At 42.7% G+C, this 18,103-nt stretch overlaps 1 protein-coding gene across 3 annotated transcripts in view; it reads left to right on the forward strand.

Moving 5' to 3' along the window:
- gsg1l (gsg1-like) overlaps positions 1-18,103 on the forward strand; it is a 36,788-nt gene that overhangs the window by 11,558 nt on the left and 7,127 nt on the right. Inside the window, exons 2-3 of one of the 3 annotated variants that reach the window (XM_085157284.1) lie at positions 4,729-4,776; positions 16,163-16,315. In XM_085157284.1, the coding sequence (XP_085013410.1) occupies positions 4,729-4,776; positions 16,163-16,315 (201 nt within the window). The remainder of the gene's footprint in view (positions 1-4,728; positions 4,777-16,162; positions 16,316-18,103) is intronic. The other 2 variants (XM_085157286.1, XM_085157285.1) reach the window with 2 other exon arrangements.

Raw genomic sequence — 18,103 nt, forward strand, 5'->3', positions numbered from 1 at the left:
TACTTTAGAGTCACCAGTTAACCTAAACCCACTGACTGTATCTCTTTGGACTGGGAGGACGTCCCAGTACCGCAGAGAATCCATGCAAACACTGGAAAAAGTGAACAAGGCCACATGGTTGATGTTCTTGCTGTGAGGCAACGGAGTTAACCACCATGCTGCAACTCCTCGGGCTTCCACTGGTCCGGTGCCTCGCTCTGTGGGCCCAGTAAACACTTTCCTGACGGGGCAGCGTTAGCTCAGTAGGTAGAGTGGTGGCCCCATGATCAGAAGGTCGGGGGTTCGATTACCCTGAGGTACCCCTGAGCAAGGTACCATCCCTACACACTGCTCCCTGGGTGCCCAATGGCTGCCCACTGCTTCACTGAGTGAATGGGTTAAATGCAGAGAGGAATTTAATAAAGTACTTTCTTTATGGTCTCAGTCGCTGGTTTGAAGTCTTGTTGAATTAAACATGGTGTTAATTAGAAATTTATGATCCAATTAGAGTTAGAAAAAATCGCAGATAAAGGAGGACGTGCTTTAACGCAAGTCATAATTGTGTGACTGTGCAGCGTTCCTCAGTTTCTCAGTCACGTCCATCGATCACTCGGCACGTCCAGCTTTGAACTGCGGTGTTGGATCAGCACAAATGAGACTGGAGCCTTTATGTTCATTTGTTCATACGGTTGGTTTTAAATGTAGAAGTAATGGCACATTAGGTGTTGTTTCACAAAAGCATTCATACTCATTACAGCTGCAATTAACCCCCAAATGACATCGGATCATTGATTAAACAGTCTGCAGAGCTGCCGGCTGCAGGAAGGGAGAATAATGAAAGTAGTGGTGCAAAAGTGAGAGCCGGGACTGTGAACCAAAATTACAAGAGAAGACACCTGAAGCTTCTTTAAATGGATCTGTTTCATTACAGCCTGATGGACTGCGAGCGTGATTTTCTCTCTTTTTTTTTTTGATAATTGACATTTTAGAGCAGCGCGGGCTTCTGTGTGCGGCAGGAAGGCGTAGGAATACTGATTGTGCTGTTAGTCCTGTCATCAGGTCACAGACGAGCCCGCTCACTCTTTAATTACATTTTAGATTCATGTCCTAATCAGAGGCTGAGACGCTCACCTTTTGGCTGCATCACAGCTTCACTTCAGTTCACCAAGGTGTGAGCAAATTCACATTTAACCTTGAAAAGATGAAATATGAGCATCCTCTTCAGATTCTGCCAAACAGGCGCTTGAGAGCTGATTTTAGCTACAGTCATACATTTATTCTTATTTCAGTTTAGTTCCCAACAGGAAGCCAGGCGAGAACAGAGGAAGGATACAAGCTCAGGTGGAGAACAGGTAACAGGAAGGAGTGGGTTAAGGGTCATTATTCGGCTCGTTTCCAGCAGCGTTTTCACTCTGTTATAGGAGAAGTGGAAATGGCCCATTAGTCATGAGATGGGCTTGACAGGGGTAAGTGTTTCGTGGTTAAGAGGTGACCCAATTGCCAAAGAACACCTGAAATTTGGTCCATGTGAGCTGAAGCTATGGCTAAATTTAGTCAGCCAGACCGACCCTGAATCATAGCTGTCAGCCAAGTCTGACTGCGGCCCACATTTAGGCCAAACACCGATTGCTCTCTATGTTAGAAGAGGAATCATGTGAGCTGTAACTGTAGAATAAAAGTACAAATTAGACATAAAAGCTATTCTTCTGAATGCACCGTTGAGCTAACGGGACTTCCAGAATCTCAGAGAGTTTTTGCAGGACTGACGTCGAGTTTCTGTTCTTTTTCTTTCACCACAGGAAACCTAAATCGTCCTCAGCATCAGTGTGATCAAACAGAGTGTGTCTTCATCTGCTGTGTGTGGGCGTCGGTGTTTGGGCTGGTTATAGATGGGCCCGCCTGCTGCCCGTGACCGTGCACGGGCTGAATTATAGCTTGTGTTGTGGCTGCTGATCTGCGACCTGCAGGGTCCCGTGAGCTCTGATGAACTCACCGATGCCCGAGTGTGTGAGGAAGAAATATAATGAAGCCAAGAGGACACTCGAAACTAGAACAATCTGAGAAAGAGTCACACTTTTTCTTTTTTACACATTCAGTATCGCTCCACATCACAAAGTTATGAAGGTTAGCAACCACGAGCAAGAGAAGTTTAATCACATGACAAACTTGTGATTGACAATTAGTCAGCCAATGACCGTACTCACTTCTTTCTGACATCCCATGGAGCCCACCCTGTCCGAAACCCTCACTCTGATCAAAATACAAGAGAAAGCGAAGCATTTCCTTAAAAACTGTACTCAAAAACACATAAACTACAAATGCTGTTGGATATAAATTGCTAATGTTTCCCAGTCATATGCAAAGCGTTAAGGCTAATTTGTGACCCACCTGCCACTGAGACGAACCTTAATACAAGAGCAGTAAATCTAGGTCAGAGTAATGACTAATATCACAAACTAACCACCTGCTGTTACCAGTTTTAATTCATGATAAGAGGCAACGAGTCTTTTACAGCTGTGGAGGAATTTTGGCCCATTCAGCTTTGCAGAATTGTTATAATTCAGCCACACATGAGCCGCCTTCAAAGGTCATTTGAGTGGCTTAAGAAAAGCAAAGTGAAGACTCTGGATCGGCCTAGTCGGAGGTGGACTTGCTGGTCTATTATGGTTTGGTGTAATGGGACACACACCTTCCAAAAACTTAAGCTTTTGTCTCGTCAGTCTACAGAATATTTTCCCAAAAGTTTTGGGGATCATCCAGATATTTTTCTTTATGTTCCTTTTGCTCAGCATTGGTTTTCTGCCATGCAGGCCATTTTTGCCAGGTCTCTTTGGCTACGTTCACTCTGCAGGTCTTAATGCTCAATTCCGATTTTTTGATCAAATCCGATTTTTTTGTCTGCTCGTTCACACTACAAATAAAATGCGACAGCAAACGTGCTCTAGTGTGAACGCTCAAAGCGGCCGCATGCGCAAAAGAAGACGTCACACACAACGCGCTCTGTTTAGACCCAGAGCAACAGTATTGTTTGACTGATGGCCTTAATGTAAAGACTTCGGACTTCACGTTTCCCAATTTTTGCTTTAAGTTATTTTGTTATTTACATAATAATGTAAACAACCTAATAATGATCCTTATTGCTGTTTTAGAGGAGCGCTGCTTCAAAGGATAGTTGCAGATTTCTGTCAGAATCTGCAGATTATACAGTACAAATAAAATGTTAACATTTCTCCAACGTTGTCTTCCCAATAGTTTCACTGACATCTACACTGGATGGCCAGGAAGTGCTCGTGATGTCTTCTCGGGCGCTGATAATTGGCGTCTGTCTGTCTGTCAGTGACATAAAAGACGGATTTAATGCGACTTGACCATCAAACAGCAGCTTTCTGAAACATCAGATATGTATCAGATTCAGTACCACATACGAAAGTGACCCAGATCGGATTTGAAAATATCGGATTTGTGCCGTTCACACTGTCACACCATGATCGGATATGGGTCGCATAGGGTCAAAAAAATTGGATTTGATGCGCTTTCGCCTGCAGTGTGAACGTAGCCTTTCTTATGGTGAACTGCAGGCCAAAGTTACAACTCTGGCCTGCAGTTCTTTGGACGTTGTTCTGGGGTCTCTTGTCACCTCTTGGATGAGTCGTCGCTGCGCTCTTGGGGTAATTCTCTTCAGCTGGCCAATCCTGGGAAGGTTCACCACTGTTCCATGTTCTTGCCATTTGTGGAAATTGGCTCTCACTGCGGTTTGCTGGAGTCCCTCTGCTTTAGAAATGGCTTTATAACCTTTTCCAGACGGAGAAATCTCAGTTACTTTGTTTCTCATTTGTACCTGAATTCCCTTGGATCCTGGCGTGATGTCGGGCTTTTGAGGATCTTTTGGTCTGCTCCACCTCGTCAGGCAGGTCCTATTTAAGTGATTTCTTGATTGTGAACAGGTATGACAGTAATCAGGCCTGGGTGTGGCTAGAAACTGATGTGATACATCACAGCTAATTTATGTTATGACGGGTTGGTGACAATCAGTTGTTCACACAAGGTTTGGATTATTTTCCTTTTAATAACAAACACCATAATTTAGAAACTGCATTTTGTGTTTACATTTGTTATCTTTGTCTAATATTTGAATTTGTTTGATGATCTGAAACTGTGACAAACATACATTCGAGAAACCCATGACATAACGCAACAATGGAGGACATCTAGGCGATGTTTTGTCAGACTGCCGGAGAGATCGGGTGTCTTGGCTACACCTTGGTGTCCCCTTAGAAATGGTGGAGGAGGTGACTGTGGATTTTTGTCCGAAAATGGATCAACAGATCGTTCTAATCATTTAACTGAGTTCTCTGCTTTGTGCTTTAAACATCTTTTGTTTAATGCGACGGAACAAAAGCAAATAAAAGTGACTAATACAGCTTTTAAAACTACTTAATAACGCCTGGCAGTGTGCAGCTTAACGTCAGAGGATCATCTTGAGGAGTCACTGTGTCTTTATTTGTGAGCCTGATGTGGTTTCAGTTCTTATCAGTCCACCACACTAACGTTCATTTTATCCTTTTCTCTCCCCCCTATGCATTCATTTCCATCCTTGTCTCCTGCCCACTAATCGCCTCATCCTCTGCACCTGCTCCCCCCCCCCTCCTTTTATTCCCAACTTGATTCACCTTGTTACCTCCACCTCTTCTTCCCTCTTTACATCTACATCTCCCTCTCTCCTTCCTCTCCCTTTCTCTCTCCTCTCAGGTGAGAAGTGTCGGAGCTTCATTGATTTGGCCCCGGCATCGGAGAGAGGTGAGTGATGATGGTCATTAGGCAGCTTCGCCACTCCCTGCCGCTCCCCACCTGTTCACTGGTTCACACACACACACACACACACTTTCGTTTTTGGACTCTTTCACTGTTTCAGAGGGTTTTTTACCTGTGGTGCACTAAGAAAAATGCGATTCATGTGAATTCTGGAGTTTTTTATCACCTCTCACCTCCTGGACGACTGTAGTGCTGTGTCCTTGTGTGTTATGAGTTCACATCTAAAATGACAATGACAAGCGTGTTTGAGTGGGACACGTCACCAACGCTGCATGGTCATTTTGACCTATCAAACATGAAATAAACTCACAGTGAACAGTGGAGGCTACAGGTTTGGTGTTTACCTTGTGATTTTAATCTGAAGGAGACGTTTCCAACTCTCTCTGAAGATAAAAGCTGAAGTTTCTTTCTTCTTCCTGCATATACTCTTTATTCCCTTTTTCTATCCCTGAAACTGTTAAACTTCTTTTAACTACTAAGGAGTAAGTAAGTAAAATTTATTTATATAGCATATTTCAAGTGTGTACCCCGCCTCTCGCCCTGTGACAGCTGGGATAGGCTCCAGCGCCCCCCGCGACCCTGAAAAGGATAAGCGGAAGCGAATGGATGGATGGATATTTCAAGTGCTTCAGAATAAAATCAGAAATACAAATAAAATAATATAAAACAGTGGAAAAAATGTTTGTATAAAAATGTCTTCAGCTGCTTTTTAAAGGAGTCGATGGAGTCTAGACCACGTAAAGACAACAGCAGGGAGTCCCACAGCCTGAAAAGCTCGATCCCCACGTGTTAGTACATGAGACCACCAGTAACCTCTGACCTGACGACCTAAGTGCTCGGGATGAAGCATGAGGTTTCAGCAGGTCAGAGATATACTGGGGAGCTTCACCGTGCAGAGCTCTAAAAGTTACAACTAAAATTTTAAAATGAACCCTAAAATTTACAGGCAACCAATGAAGAGAAGCCAAAACTGGAGTAATGTGTGATCTCTTGTTTGTACCAGTTAAAAGTCGTGCCGCTGCATTCTGTACAGACTGAAGGCGATCCAGAGCTGATTTGTTGAGACACGTAAAAAGACCGTTACAATAATCCAAACGAGAAGAGATAAAAGCACGAATCATCTCATGTTCTGCCTTTGACACCAGTCTGAGTTTAGAAATGTTTCTTAGATGATAAAAACAGTTCCGGACAAGTTGTTTAGAGTGTTTCTCAAGAGACATTGAACTGTCAAATATAACAGCTACGTTTCTGAGACGCGACTGAAAATAACACAGCAGGATGGCTGCTGTGTTGCCTGGGATTACTCCTTATCCCCTACCCGACCCTGTTGCTGGTCACGTGCTCTATAATGTTGTACTGTGGACATTTATGTGCTTTCTGTGCAGAGGAGTTTTTTTGTTTCCTGTTCTCATGCTGTCCTCCTGTAGCCCAGAATGAGTAGAGGTCTCTTTTTTCCTCTTGTACTTTCCCATTGTAGTGTATATTTCATTGGTTTTTCTGTAGTGCAACCGTTCTCTGACTTGTATCCCCATGTGATGTCTGTGTCGTGTGTGTAAGGTCGGGGGACGGGTTCATTCCACTGCAGGGAAACCTGCCACTGCATGTGGCAATTAAATTTGAACTTGAACTTGAACTTGAAATGAAGGGTCTAAAAAACTGATATGCTGCTTAATTTCTCAGAGCATGTGATCAGGTGCAATAATCAAAGTTTCTGTTTTATCTGCATTTAACTGGAGGAAACTGTCATTTAACCATTGTTTGATTTCAGACAGACAATTATTTAAACAAGACAATTTCTAAAACTCAGAAGTTTTGAAAGAACACTATAACTGAATGTCATCAGCATAGAGATGATAAGAAATATGTAACGTCTGATAATGTGGCCTAGAGGGAGGATATACAGCAAAAAGAGAATTGGACCTAAAACAGATCCTGGAGGTTCCCCAGAGGGCAGAACTGATGTTTCAGACAACACATGATTCATACAGACGGTAAAAGATCTCTCAGATAGATGCGACATAAACCATTTAAAACAACACCAGTAATCCCAAACAAGTCCTTCAGCCTATTTATCAGGATGCTGCGATCAACAGTATCAAAAGCAGAGCTGAGATCCAACAGAACCAGAACGGTGTACTCTCCAGTGTCTGCTGCCATCAGTGTCACTAGACACTTTAAGTAAAGCGGTTTCAGTAGAGTGTAATTTGCAGAACCCGGACTGGAAACTACCTGTAACTGCTTGGAAGAGATGGGTCCAAATTTGGTTTCTTTAATATTAGTTCAACAATAGCTTGTTTAAAATAGCTGGAAACTGAGCCAGTATAAAGAGAAGTATTAATTATTTCCAGAATGCAGGAGCCAATAGAGTCAAACACACTAACGAAGAAGTACATCAAGGTGGCTTGAAGTCAGTTTCATCCGACCAAGCAGACACTGATGTCCTGTAACAGGAGTAAAAGAGGAGCAGGTATCAGAGGTAAGCAAGTGTGATACTGGGAGGATGATGGAGAAATATTTGACCTGACGGCAGCGACCTTATTAACAAAATAATTTAAAAAGTCATTACAATCAGATTTAGTATAGACATGAGGAATATCAGGAGAGACAATGTTCTTAATTCCCAATACTCTGGGATTGTTCTTTTTTGAAGCTATTAGATTAGCAAATCATTTTTTATCATGTCGTTAAGTGAGAAAATTGATTCCCTGAGATGTACCCTATGAACCTCAAGCTTGGAAGCCTTCCATAAATGTTCTAACGGCCATCTCCTGCTTCCAGTTATCTCTGTCAGGTCAGCAGGATGCATCTGACAAAACTCAGTGTCTCAGTATTCCTGCTCACTTGATTCTCTTTGTGGTATCTTCCATCGTATCCATCTGGAATCTGCTCAACACTTCATGGTGATCTGCAACTTTCACTGTTAAGCAGCAAATCGCAGGTTAACTTCTTCTTTACTGCTTCCTTCACATCCATCAGGAAATAAAACTCACTGCAGGAAAGTGAAATTCCTTTGAAGCCGATCAAAATGTGGGACATCGGCTGAATAAAAATGTCCCACATAAACTGTGACATCTGCTCGGCCAGACTGCAGGGCTGCAACTGCCTTTCCAAAGCTCGTTCTACTGCAGCAAGTATGCAGAGAGTTGGGACATACTACCTTAAATAAGGTCATGTGGACTAACCTTTGACCCCTTTCTGTAATTACAACTGGTGCTGAAGTTTGTGGTACCATGCAGGTAAGATTGATGCAATCTTCCAAAAGTAACATAGCTGCATTTTTGTTTTGCTTTTTAAACTACATTTACCACAAACCCCTCTGTCTAATTATAAAAACAACTCCAAGCACTTTAAAACTTGTGATTAGAAGATTCCAATCATTACTGCTGTCATTGTAGAGGAAAGAGTTTGTATTTATTTATATGTTCAGTTTACCAAACGTAGCAGGAGATGACAGTTAAATATATAGACTGTATATAAAAGTTGGACTTTAGTCCTTGGATAGTTTTAAACTTCATCTTTCACGTTTTCCCCGAACAATTTAAAATTTTTCTGTTTTTAAAATACAGAAGTTCTGTATTTGGACCAGAGGGTGGCTAAGCTAATGTTAGCTGTTGTGAGTAGCGTGTCAGATCCTTGGACGTATGGATGCAGCAAATAGACACAGATACCTGCTACCTGGTGCTAATCAACATCCAGTCAAATTCATAAAATTTTACTCACTATAACTGGTGCTCAGCCTCCTTGGACAGCCTGTTAGTCACCTCACAGCGGCCATATTATTGGACAGATGATGTCATTAAAAATGCTCCAAAAGGCTCCAACAGCACAAACACGGTCCAGAGGTCCAGTTCAGGGTCTCACCAAGAGGCCGCACCCCTAAAAAAGGAAAGAAATTTAAGAAATAAACTAAAGTGACTAAAACTGTTTTTGTAGCAGACTGTGGGGGCAGATTTACTGCTGGAGCCTCTAGTGGACATTAAAGGAACTGCAGTATTTGGTAGTTCCTCCTAGTGACAGAGATCAAAATAAAAGTTATGTCTCTTTTCTCCAAATATTTAGACAAGAGCTTCTAAATTACTGTCAAACTGCAGCCACGATGCGATACCAAGAGGCTTCTAGAGGCACTTTAGTTAAACCAGCAATACCAGCACCATTACAGCACTAGTTAGAAACTGGGACCAGTGTAAGACCAGTTCCCACCACTAAAAAATGCAATGAGAAGTTTTTTTGTCACAGCTGGAAATGAAATATAATGGAGCACATCTGTAGATAGTTTATATCTAAGGAAAGTCATAGTTGATCTATGAGTTGAAGAAAGAAATGGGAAAATGAGGAAAATACTGGAATACATCTCTAAACTGGGTCTTCGGAAAAGTGATTTTAAGATTCTGAGATTCATTCGAAGCATCCTGAGGCCGTCATCGTTATTATATTGACAAAGGAGGGGGAAGAGGCAAAGTGACACTTATTAATTGATATGAAACAGGCTGAGTCTTTTCCTGTGTGGTGTCACTGGTGATTTATGGAAGTTATTGGAGCCTGTCGCCTAACAAAGGTGAGGATGTGGCCGTATGTTCACATCAAAATTTTAGACAGATTTTAAGCAACATTTCCAAAGTTTGCTTTTGCCGACTGTAACCTGACCAGAACATGAAAGGCTTACCTCACGAGAAGGTCCTCTTGTATAACCTTAAACTCCTTTTAAACCCAAATGAAGTGCAGAATATATTAAGAAGAGGATGCTGAATAATGAGGGAATATTGCAGCTCATCAAGATTCCTCCTAACTGCAGATAAGAGCAGATTATTTCATGTTGTTTATATCCTGCAGCAAATGAAAGGAATATCTGAGCATCCAGAAGAAAGGGAATATTTTGGTGCATGTGGGGCGTTGCCTCTAATTCTCTGCTTCATGCGGAGCAGGTAGTTAATAATGAAAGTTCTGCGATGGTTTCATCTGTTAATGCCATCTGGAAGAAGAGCAGGAGTGATGCAGGGAGCAGAGGTGGATGATATGATGTATTGAGCGGGGTGACCTTGCTTCCCGCACAAGGATACGATATGTTAATCTGCCTTCCTTTGGGCCCAACATGCCTGCTGCTGGGTTTTATAACACGCAGCTGCTCCTCAGTCAGATCCAAGTCTGCTCTTAATGAAAAGTGAAACAAAAAAAACAACTCTTAATTTGATTAGACGGAAAGAGTCAGCGAGCGCGAATCGAAGCCAGGATTCAAGTCCCGCCCACTCCAGCAGAACCAGACCCACTCGAGAGATGACACGACAAACCACCAAACGCCTTTTATTTTTCTTTACATCTGTGTGTCATTAAGCTCAAACATACAGATGATGCACAAACATGTTGCACGAACATGTAGCTGGCTATCATGACTGCATGGGTGCTGTAAATTAATATAAACTCTTTGGAACAGGGAATTATGAAAACTGTGATTGGGATTCAGACGTGCGTACCATAGGAAAAGATTACAGCAGGGGTGTCAAACATGAGGCTCGGGGTCCAGAATCAACCCAGCAAAGACTCCAGTTCAGCCTCACTGGACATCGAAAGGAATAAGCTTTGGACTCGAACTGTATTTTTATGCTACACAAAAGTTATTTGATTATAGATTAAAAAATAGAAATGTTTTATATTCTCAGGCTACCACTGCAAATTCAAGGTCCTTAAGAGAGTTTGATTGGAAAAATGTTGTGAGATTTTTTTTATCACTCCTAAACTCAGCTCAGCAAACAGGCTCACAGAGCCAGGGCCTGTGTTGGAGAGGTTGTGGTACCCCCCCATGGCAAACCATTTTCATGTCTTCCGGGCCTGCCCAAGCATCCAGCCATATTGGGGGGAGGTGGTCATTGAGATAAAAATAGACTATTCATTTGATACGTTGTATCTTGGCAAGTTACCTAAGGCGCTTCCACATAAAGATAATTATTTTATTGAAAATACTTTTGACTAGCAGCAGAAAGGCCATAACCCGAGGATGGCTAAAGGCAGACCCTCCAACTCGGGCCCAGTGGTTTGGGATAGTGGAAGAAATTTTTGGAATGGAAAGACTTACCTTTGTCCTCAGACTTGAGCTTGAGAAATTCAAGAAGCTCTGGGAAAAATGGATTGTGTACTCCCTTTCAATTCAATTCAATTCAATTCAATTCAATTTTATTTATATAGCGCCAAATCACAACAAAAGTCGCCTCAAGGTGCTTCATAGATACAGAGAAAAACCCAACAATCATATGACCCCCTATGAGCAGCACTTTGGCGACAGTGGGAAGGAAAAACTCCCTTTTAACAGGAAGAAACCTCCGGCAGAACCAGGCTCAGGGAGGGGCGGGGCCATCTGCTGTGATTGGTTGGGGTGAGAGAAGGAAGACAGGATAAAGACATGCTGTGGAAGAGAGACAGAGGTTAATAACAGATACGATTCAATGCAGAGAGGTCTGTTAATACATAGTGAGTGAGAAAGGTGACTGGAAAGGAAAAACTCAATGCATCATGGGAATCCCCCGGCAGCCTACATCTATTGCAGCGTAACTAAGGGAGGATTCAGGGTCACCTGGTCCAGCCCTAACTATATGCTTTGTACTGAACAATTAAATATTACCATGATGTAAGTAGACACTAATGTTGAGACTGTGTATGTCTTCCATGCTGACCTAAAGTTTTGTATTCTCATACTGTAAATTAATAAATAAAAAGTTATAAAAGAAATGTTTTATATTAAAATATCTGACGGATCAAATGTGTAGTTAAACTTCTTTAAACTGACACTTAACATCAAAGTGTGCTGCATCTGATCCACGGTGTAAGATGGGTCTGACATCCTGGAGTTTAAAGAGGTTCAGCTGTTGGGCCACTTCTGTTTATTTTTATTATGCAAACAGACTTTTAACCTTTCACGAGACCCTTCGTTGTCTGCTCTCATCTTATTTGCCAAGTTACATTAGTCAGAAAGGTGTGGGCAGTTATCGTCTTTGGTCCCAAGACTTATTTTGTGCGAAAGTTTGCACTAAATTCCAAAAAATTGTAAATTTGCAGCCTTAGCTGCTGCATCTTTTTGCATCTCTCAGCTTTCAGTTTTGTAACTAATAACTGAAAAGCTGTTGGGTTGAGATCAGGAAACTAACTGGGCCATCAAATCTTATTTCGTTTCCTTGGGAAAGTCTTGAGTTGCTTTTGCAGTTTGCTTTGGGTAATTATCTGCACCGTGAGGCTCTGCCTGATCAGCTTTGGCTGAATCTGAACAGGAAGTTGAGCTCTGCTGCTTCTATCAGCAGTCGGTGATCAATAGGCACCAGTGACCCGGTGCCATTGGCAGCCACACAGTCCAGTGCCATAACACTACCTCCGCCACATGATGTGCTCTGCTTCAGATGATGTTCTCCGTTCTCTTCTTGTTCCATCATTCTGCTAAAATTTCATCATAATTTCTTCATCTGTCCAAAATTTTTCATTTTTCCAGAACTCTGCCGACTCTTTAGATGTTTTCTATCTTCCCTGATCTTGAGTCTAATCGATGGTTTGTATGTTGTTGTAAAAGTTTTTTCTTTTCAGTATTTCTGAGCTGACTAATGCATTTTATTTTTCTTTTTAAGAATTAACCAGTTTGTTGAGTGTGTCACATCTAAAGGTTTTCCTGCATCTTATTTTGTTCTTTCATCTTACTGATGGCCTTGTTTTCTTCCATTGATTTCTCTTTGGACGTTGGATTCAGAGGTTCGGTGAACACTTGAAGCCAGCTCCAGATCTTTAATCTGCTTAATTTGTCATGGAATAATGAGGGACTTGGCCTCGCTTGGCAGTGAAACTGCTTGGCTATTGTCCAATTACTTTTGGTCCTCTAAAAATGGGGACTTGTTTATAAAAACGGCTACAATGCCCAAACAGTTAGTGGAGCACTTTGGGTAAATGTCTTGAATGAAAGCTGAAAGAGGCAAAATAGGGAAAAAATGTCTTTTTCCAAAACTTTCCAAAACCTGGATACATTTAATAAATGAACCTGATTTTTCAACTGTCTTAAATATTAGCCAAATTAGAGGTAATATGATTAGATAACTGGTCAGAAACTCAGTCACTGGTCAGTCTCCACCAATGGCAGAAACAGATATTTTTACACCCTTGTACAAAAGGTCATTACTGTTTAAATGTTTACATTAAATGTTTGGACATTACTGATAATTTTACCGTTCGTGGAAACTCGATGCTTGAAATAAAGGGCATGGCCTTAATGGCTGACAGCTGGATGGTGAAGCAGGTGGTTATAGTTGTAGCTGGTCCTGGTACTGTGCTCACAGGCCGTCCAAAAGTCTCCAGTTTCTAGGAATTTCAGGAATTAATTTGGAAGTTACTGAGCAGGCAAATGGCCTGTATTTGTATAGCGCTTTACTAGTCCCTAAGGACCCCAAGGCGCTTTACACAACCAGTCATCCACCCATTCACACACTGGTGATGGCAGCTACATTGTAGCCACAGCCACCCTGGGGCGCACTGACAGAGGCGAGGCTGCCGGACACTGGCGCCACCGGCCCCTCTGACCACCACCAGTAGGCAACGGGTGAAGTGTCTTGCCCAAGGACACAACGACCGAGACTGTCCAAGCCGGGGCTCGAACCAGCAACCTTCTGATTACAAGACGAACTCCCAACTCTTGAGCCACGATCGCCCCCCAGGCTTCAGGCCTGTCTGTCTGTGTCCTGCTCCCATACAGTCTATGGATAACTAAGCTAGTTAGTGTTGGCCGAACACTTAGCACTCCACCCTCTCATCCAAATTTGGACACTTTCAGCTCCTAAAATGTGATAAAACTGAAACCCAGTTTGATCCCAGGAGAAGACACAAATCCCTTTGGTGGGATGTTGAACACTCAAACCTACCTGCTGGGGTGACAGCAGGTAAAACCATCTTATCGAGTATCGAGTTAAACTGTTACAGCAGCATTAATTCACCAGAATTTGCATTTGATGACATGAAAATGTTTTTAAAAACTCTAAAACCCAAAAAATGGTGTCAGAAATGTATTAACCTAAGAAACTGTTGACTTCACACACCACCGACAAGCTCGGGAAAACACACACTCGCGCGCGCAGAGTAATTAAAGGTGTAATTATATCATTTACATGAGACTTGGTCTGATGAGCTGCTTCCTTCCTGCTATCAGGAAGTGTTGGTTTAGTCCTTCTCAGCACATTTTATTTTCTGCCTTCAGCCTAATGAAGTCTGCTCAGTCTACTGGTGCATATTCAATAAGACAGAAACAGGGGAGAATATTGTTTTTGGTCAATATTGTTACAGTCTGAATTTCCCCGCAGGCGGTTATACCTCTGGAATCTGTTTGTATCGACTGTGGAAATTACAGCGGCGGCTAATAAGAAATCAGAGAGCGTGGAGTCAAATTCGTGCGACCTGCGGGGTCACGGCGGTTACAGGGTTTCGAGTCAGAGCAGCGTCTCTTGTCATCTTTCATCTCTCGCTGGGAATTTGATGTGATTAAATAAACGGAATGATGCAGGACGAGCTCGGAAGCATCTGGTTAAAATCTGCTCGTGTGGCTGATGAGAGAGAAAGTTTCCTAGCTGCTTCTTTGTGTCAGCGCCGGGCTGCCGCTGCACGTGTGCTTTATTTCCCTCCTCTCAGCACTTACACTTCACATTGGGAGAAACTCACGTGAGCAGAAGACACTTTGTGCACTGAACTGATAGCTGACACAGGGCACGCTGGCCTTGCTTGTGCTGGGAGATATTTATCCTGGTCTCATTTCCGGGGTGTCAGATTCTGCTGCGCCGTCAAACCTGCTCGTATCTCCACAAGCACAAGGCGTCCTTCGGCATCTGAGCCCGACGAGTCTCGCAGCGCCAGCTCGTGACATATAAAGCACCGGTGCATTTAGGTTCAGTTTATTCTTTATATATTTTATTATATGTTCAGGTAATAACATCCATTCATTCACCTGCTTTATCAACCTCTTTCACACAGTGAGAATATAATACTGAGCATCATGTGCATGAGCTCTGATGTGAGTGATTCAGCTTTGTACTATGTTTACACATTTCAGATGGTTTGAATTCATCGCTGCTATTTTTTAAAACGTCGATGTTAAATATCTTTAGATGTTTAATAAAGCTGGTGAGATTCTGCCAGGAACACTTGACCTTGGAGGCGTCCAGGAGGCATTTTAGTCAGATGCCCACGCCACCTCCTTCCTTTTGATGTGGATTAATTTAGTCTGAGATCATCCCACATGACTGAGCTCCACCTTATCTGTGTCACCGCTCGTGTGAACTGTGATGTCAATGCACCCGATAACTGTTGTTTACTTCTAAACAACAAAACAAAACTAAGTTTGTTGTGCTGGAATGTGAACAGGTTTCTCCTGCTTATCTGGCAGCAGTCTAAGCAGAGACACACAGACTCTTCCTCTTTATCTCCATGGTGCCAATATTCAAATGATCTGTATTGGCTAAAGTGGATGGAAGTGTCGTTCCCTGAGTTTAAACCAGTGCTACCACGTGAAATACACAGTCTGGTTTCTCCTTTGCAGTTGTTTGAAGTTAAAGATGCTCGTTAAGATTCATTAAGGAGTCGGAAATGATTGTTAGACTGTTTGGAAGAAATATGTCCACGTGGAGACGATGACATGGATGAAAGGTTAGCATCCTGATGCAGAGGAAATAATAATTGCCTGGAGAAAAGAGCAAAGACAAAATTAGTGATCAATGTTCCCAGTTTGGGGGTTTTGAAGCGCCACACCAAAACTCACTGACATTCAAATTGAAAATTCAGCCTGGAGGTTGTAATTTTACCTCCTCTTCATCCCCAGCAGAGCAGAGCGGAGAGGAGCAGATAATCCTGTTTAATTCTGTGTCGTGAGGAGCTTTTTGCCTTTTTAGAAATAATACATGTGGAGAAAAGAAGTGTGGTAGTGAGAGCGGACCCCAAGGGCAGCTCCTGCTACAGGATGACATCTCTTCTGTGCTTTAAAAATGTCAAACGGTACAGCGGGGTTGTAACAGCTGTTCATCATCCTTTATAATGTCTCTCTGAGCTCTGCAGGGTTTTTTCCCTGTCTATGACCAGAGGGCTCAAACACCTTCCTCTCCTCCTCTGGGACGATGAGAAACAAATAACCTCACCTTGTTTTGAGCTCTAAGTGCCGCGTCCTCACTACAGAGGAGAGATGTGTCATTATCCGAGGATTCATCAAAGTTTCATCACAGCTTTGTGGCTTATTGGACAGCAGATGAATGAATGGCTGAAGTTGGAACAAATGGGAGACAAAGTTTCTCTCCAGCGTTTTGAGCCCTCGTAGCTTCAGAAGTGCGGGACGCCATGTGAGGTGTGTCTGACAGCGGTCTGTTGGTGTCTGTAGGCGTGCTGTGGTTGTCCGTGGTGTCCGAGGTGCTCTACATCCTGCTGCTGGTGGTCGGCTTCAGCCTCATGTGTCTCGAGCTTTTCCACTCCAGCAACGTCATCGACGGACTCAAACTCAACGCCTTCGCCGCCGTTTTCACCGTGCTGTCCGGTAAGATGCAAGTCTCCTCCTCCTTCTTCTTCTTCTTCTTCTTCTTCTTGCGTGTCTTCTTCTTCTTCTCCTTCCTTCCTTCCTCCTTTTCCTCCTTCCTTCCTTCCTTCTTTTTCTCCTCCTTTCTTCCTTCCTTCCTTATTTCCTTCCTTCCTTCCTTCTTTTTCTCCTTCCTTCCTTCCTTCTTTTTCTCCTTCCTTCCTTCCTTCCTTCCTTATTTCCTTCCTTCCTTCCTTATTTCTTTCCTTCTTTTTCTCCTTCCTTCCTTCCTTCCTTCCTTCCTTATTTCCTTCCTTCCTTCCTTATTTCCTTCCTTATTTCCTTCCATCCTTCCTTCTTTTTCTCCTTCCTTCCTTCCTTCTTTTTCTCCTTCCTTCCTTCCTTCTTTTTCTCCTTCCTTCCTTCCTTCCTTCCTTCTTTTTCTCCTCCTTTCTTCTTTTTCTCCTCCTTTCTTCCTTCCTTCCTTATTCCCTTCTTTCCTTCTTTTTCTCCTCCTTTCTTCCTTCCTTCCTTATTCCCTTCCTTCCTTCCTTCCTTCCTTATTTTTTCCTTCCTTCCTTCCTTCCTTATTCCTTCCATCCTTCCTTCTTTTTCTCCTTCCTTCCTTCTTTTTCTCCTTCCTTCCTTCCTCCCTTCCTTCCTTCCTTCCTTCTTTTTCTCCTTCCTTCCTTCCTCCCTTCCTTATTTCCTTCCTTCCTTCTTTTTCTCCTTCCTTCCTTCCTCCCTTCCTTATTTCCTTCCTTCCTTCTTTTCTCCTTCCTTCCTTCCTTCCTTCCTTATTTCCTTCCTTCCTTCCTTCTTTTTCTCCTTCCTTCCTTCCTTCCTTCCTTCCTTCTTTCTTCTTTTTCTCTTTTCCCTCATCTAACTCTTTAGTTTTTCGTCTCTTAATTCAATTCAATTCAATTAAATTTTATTTATAAAGCGCCAAATCACAACAAAAGTCGCCTCAAGGCGCTTCATAGATACAGAGAAAAACCCAACAATCATATGACCCCCTATGAGCAGCACTTTGGCGACAGTGGGAAGGAAAAACTCCCTTTTAACAGGAAGAAACCCGCAGAACCAGGCTCAGGGAGGGGCGGGGCCATCTGCTGTGATTGGTTGGGGTGAGAGAAGGAAGACAGGATAAAGACATGCTGTGGAAGAGAGACAGAGGTTAATAACAGATATGATTCAACACAGAGAGGTCTGTTAACACATAGTGAGTGAGAAAGGTGACTGGAAAGGAAAAACTCAATGCATCATGGGAATCCCCCGGCAGCCTACATCTATTGCAGCATAACTAAGGGAGGATTCAGGGTCACCTGGTCCAGCCCTAACTATATGCTTTAGCAAAAAGGAAAGTTTGAAGCCTAATCTTAAAAGTAGAGATAGTGTCTGTCTCCCGAATCCAAACTGGAAGCTGGTTCCACAGAAGAGGGGCCTGAAAACTGAAGGCTCTGCCTCCCATTCTACTTTTAAATACTCTAGGAACAACAAGTAGGCCTGCAGAGCGAGAGCGAAGTGCTCTAATAGGGTGATATGGTACTACAAGGTCATTAAGATAAGATGGGGCCTGATTATTTAAGACCTTGTATGTGAGGAGCAGGATTTTGAATTCAATTCTGGATTTAACAGGAAGCCAATGAAGGGAAGCCAAAACAGGAGAAATCTGCTCTCTCTTTCTAGTCCCTGTCAGGACTCTTGCTGCAGCATTTTGGATTAGCTGAAGGCTTTTCAGGGAGTTTTTTGGACATCCTGATAATAATGAATTGCAGTAGTCCAGCCTGGAAGTAATAAATGCATGAT

Source organism: Neolamprologus multifasciatus, chromosome 4 (genome assembly GCF_963576455.1).
Source record: "Neolamprologus multifasciatus chromosome 4, fNeoMul1.2, whole genome shotgun sequence".
NCBI classification, from domain to species: domain Eukaryota; kingdom Metazoa; phylum Chordata; class Actinopteri; order Cichliformes; family Cichlidae; genus Neolamprologus; species Neolamprologus multifasciatus.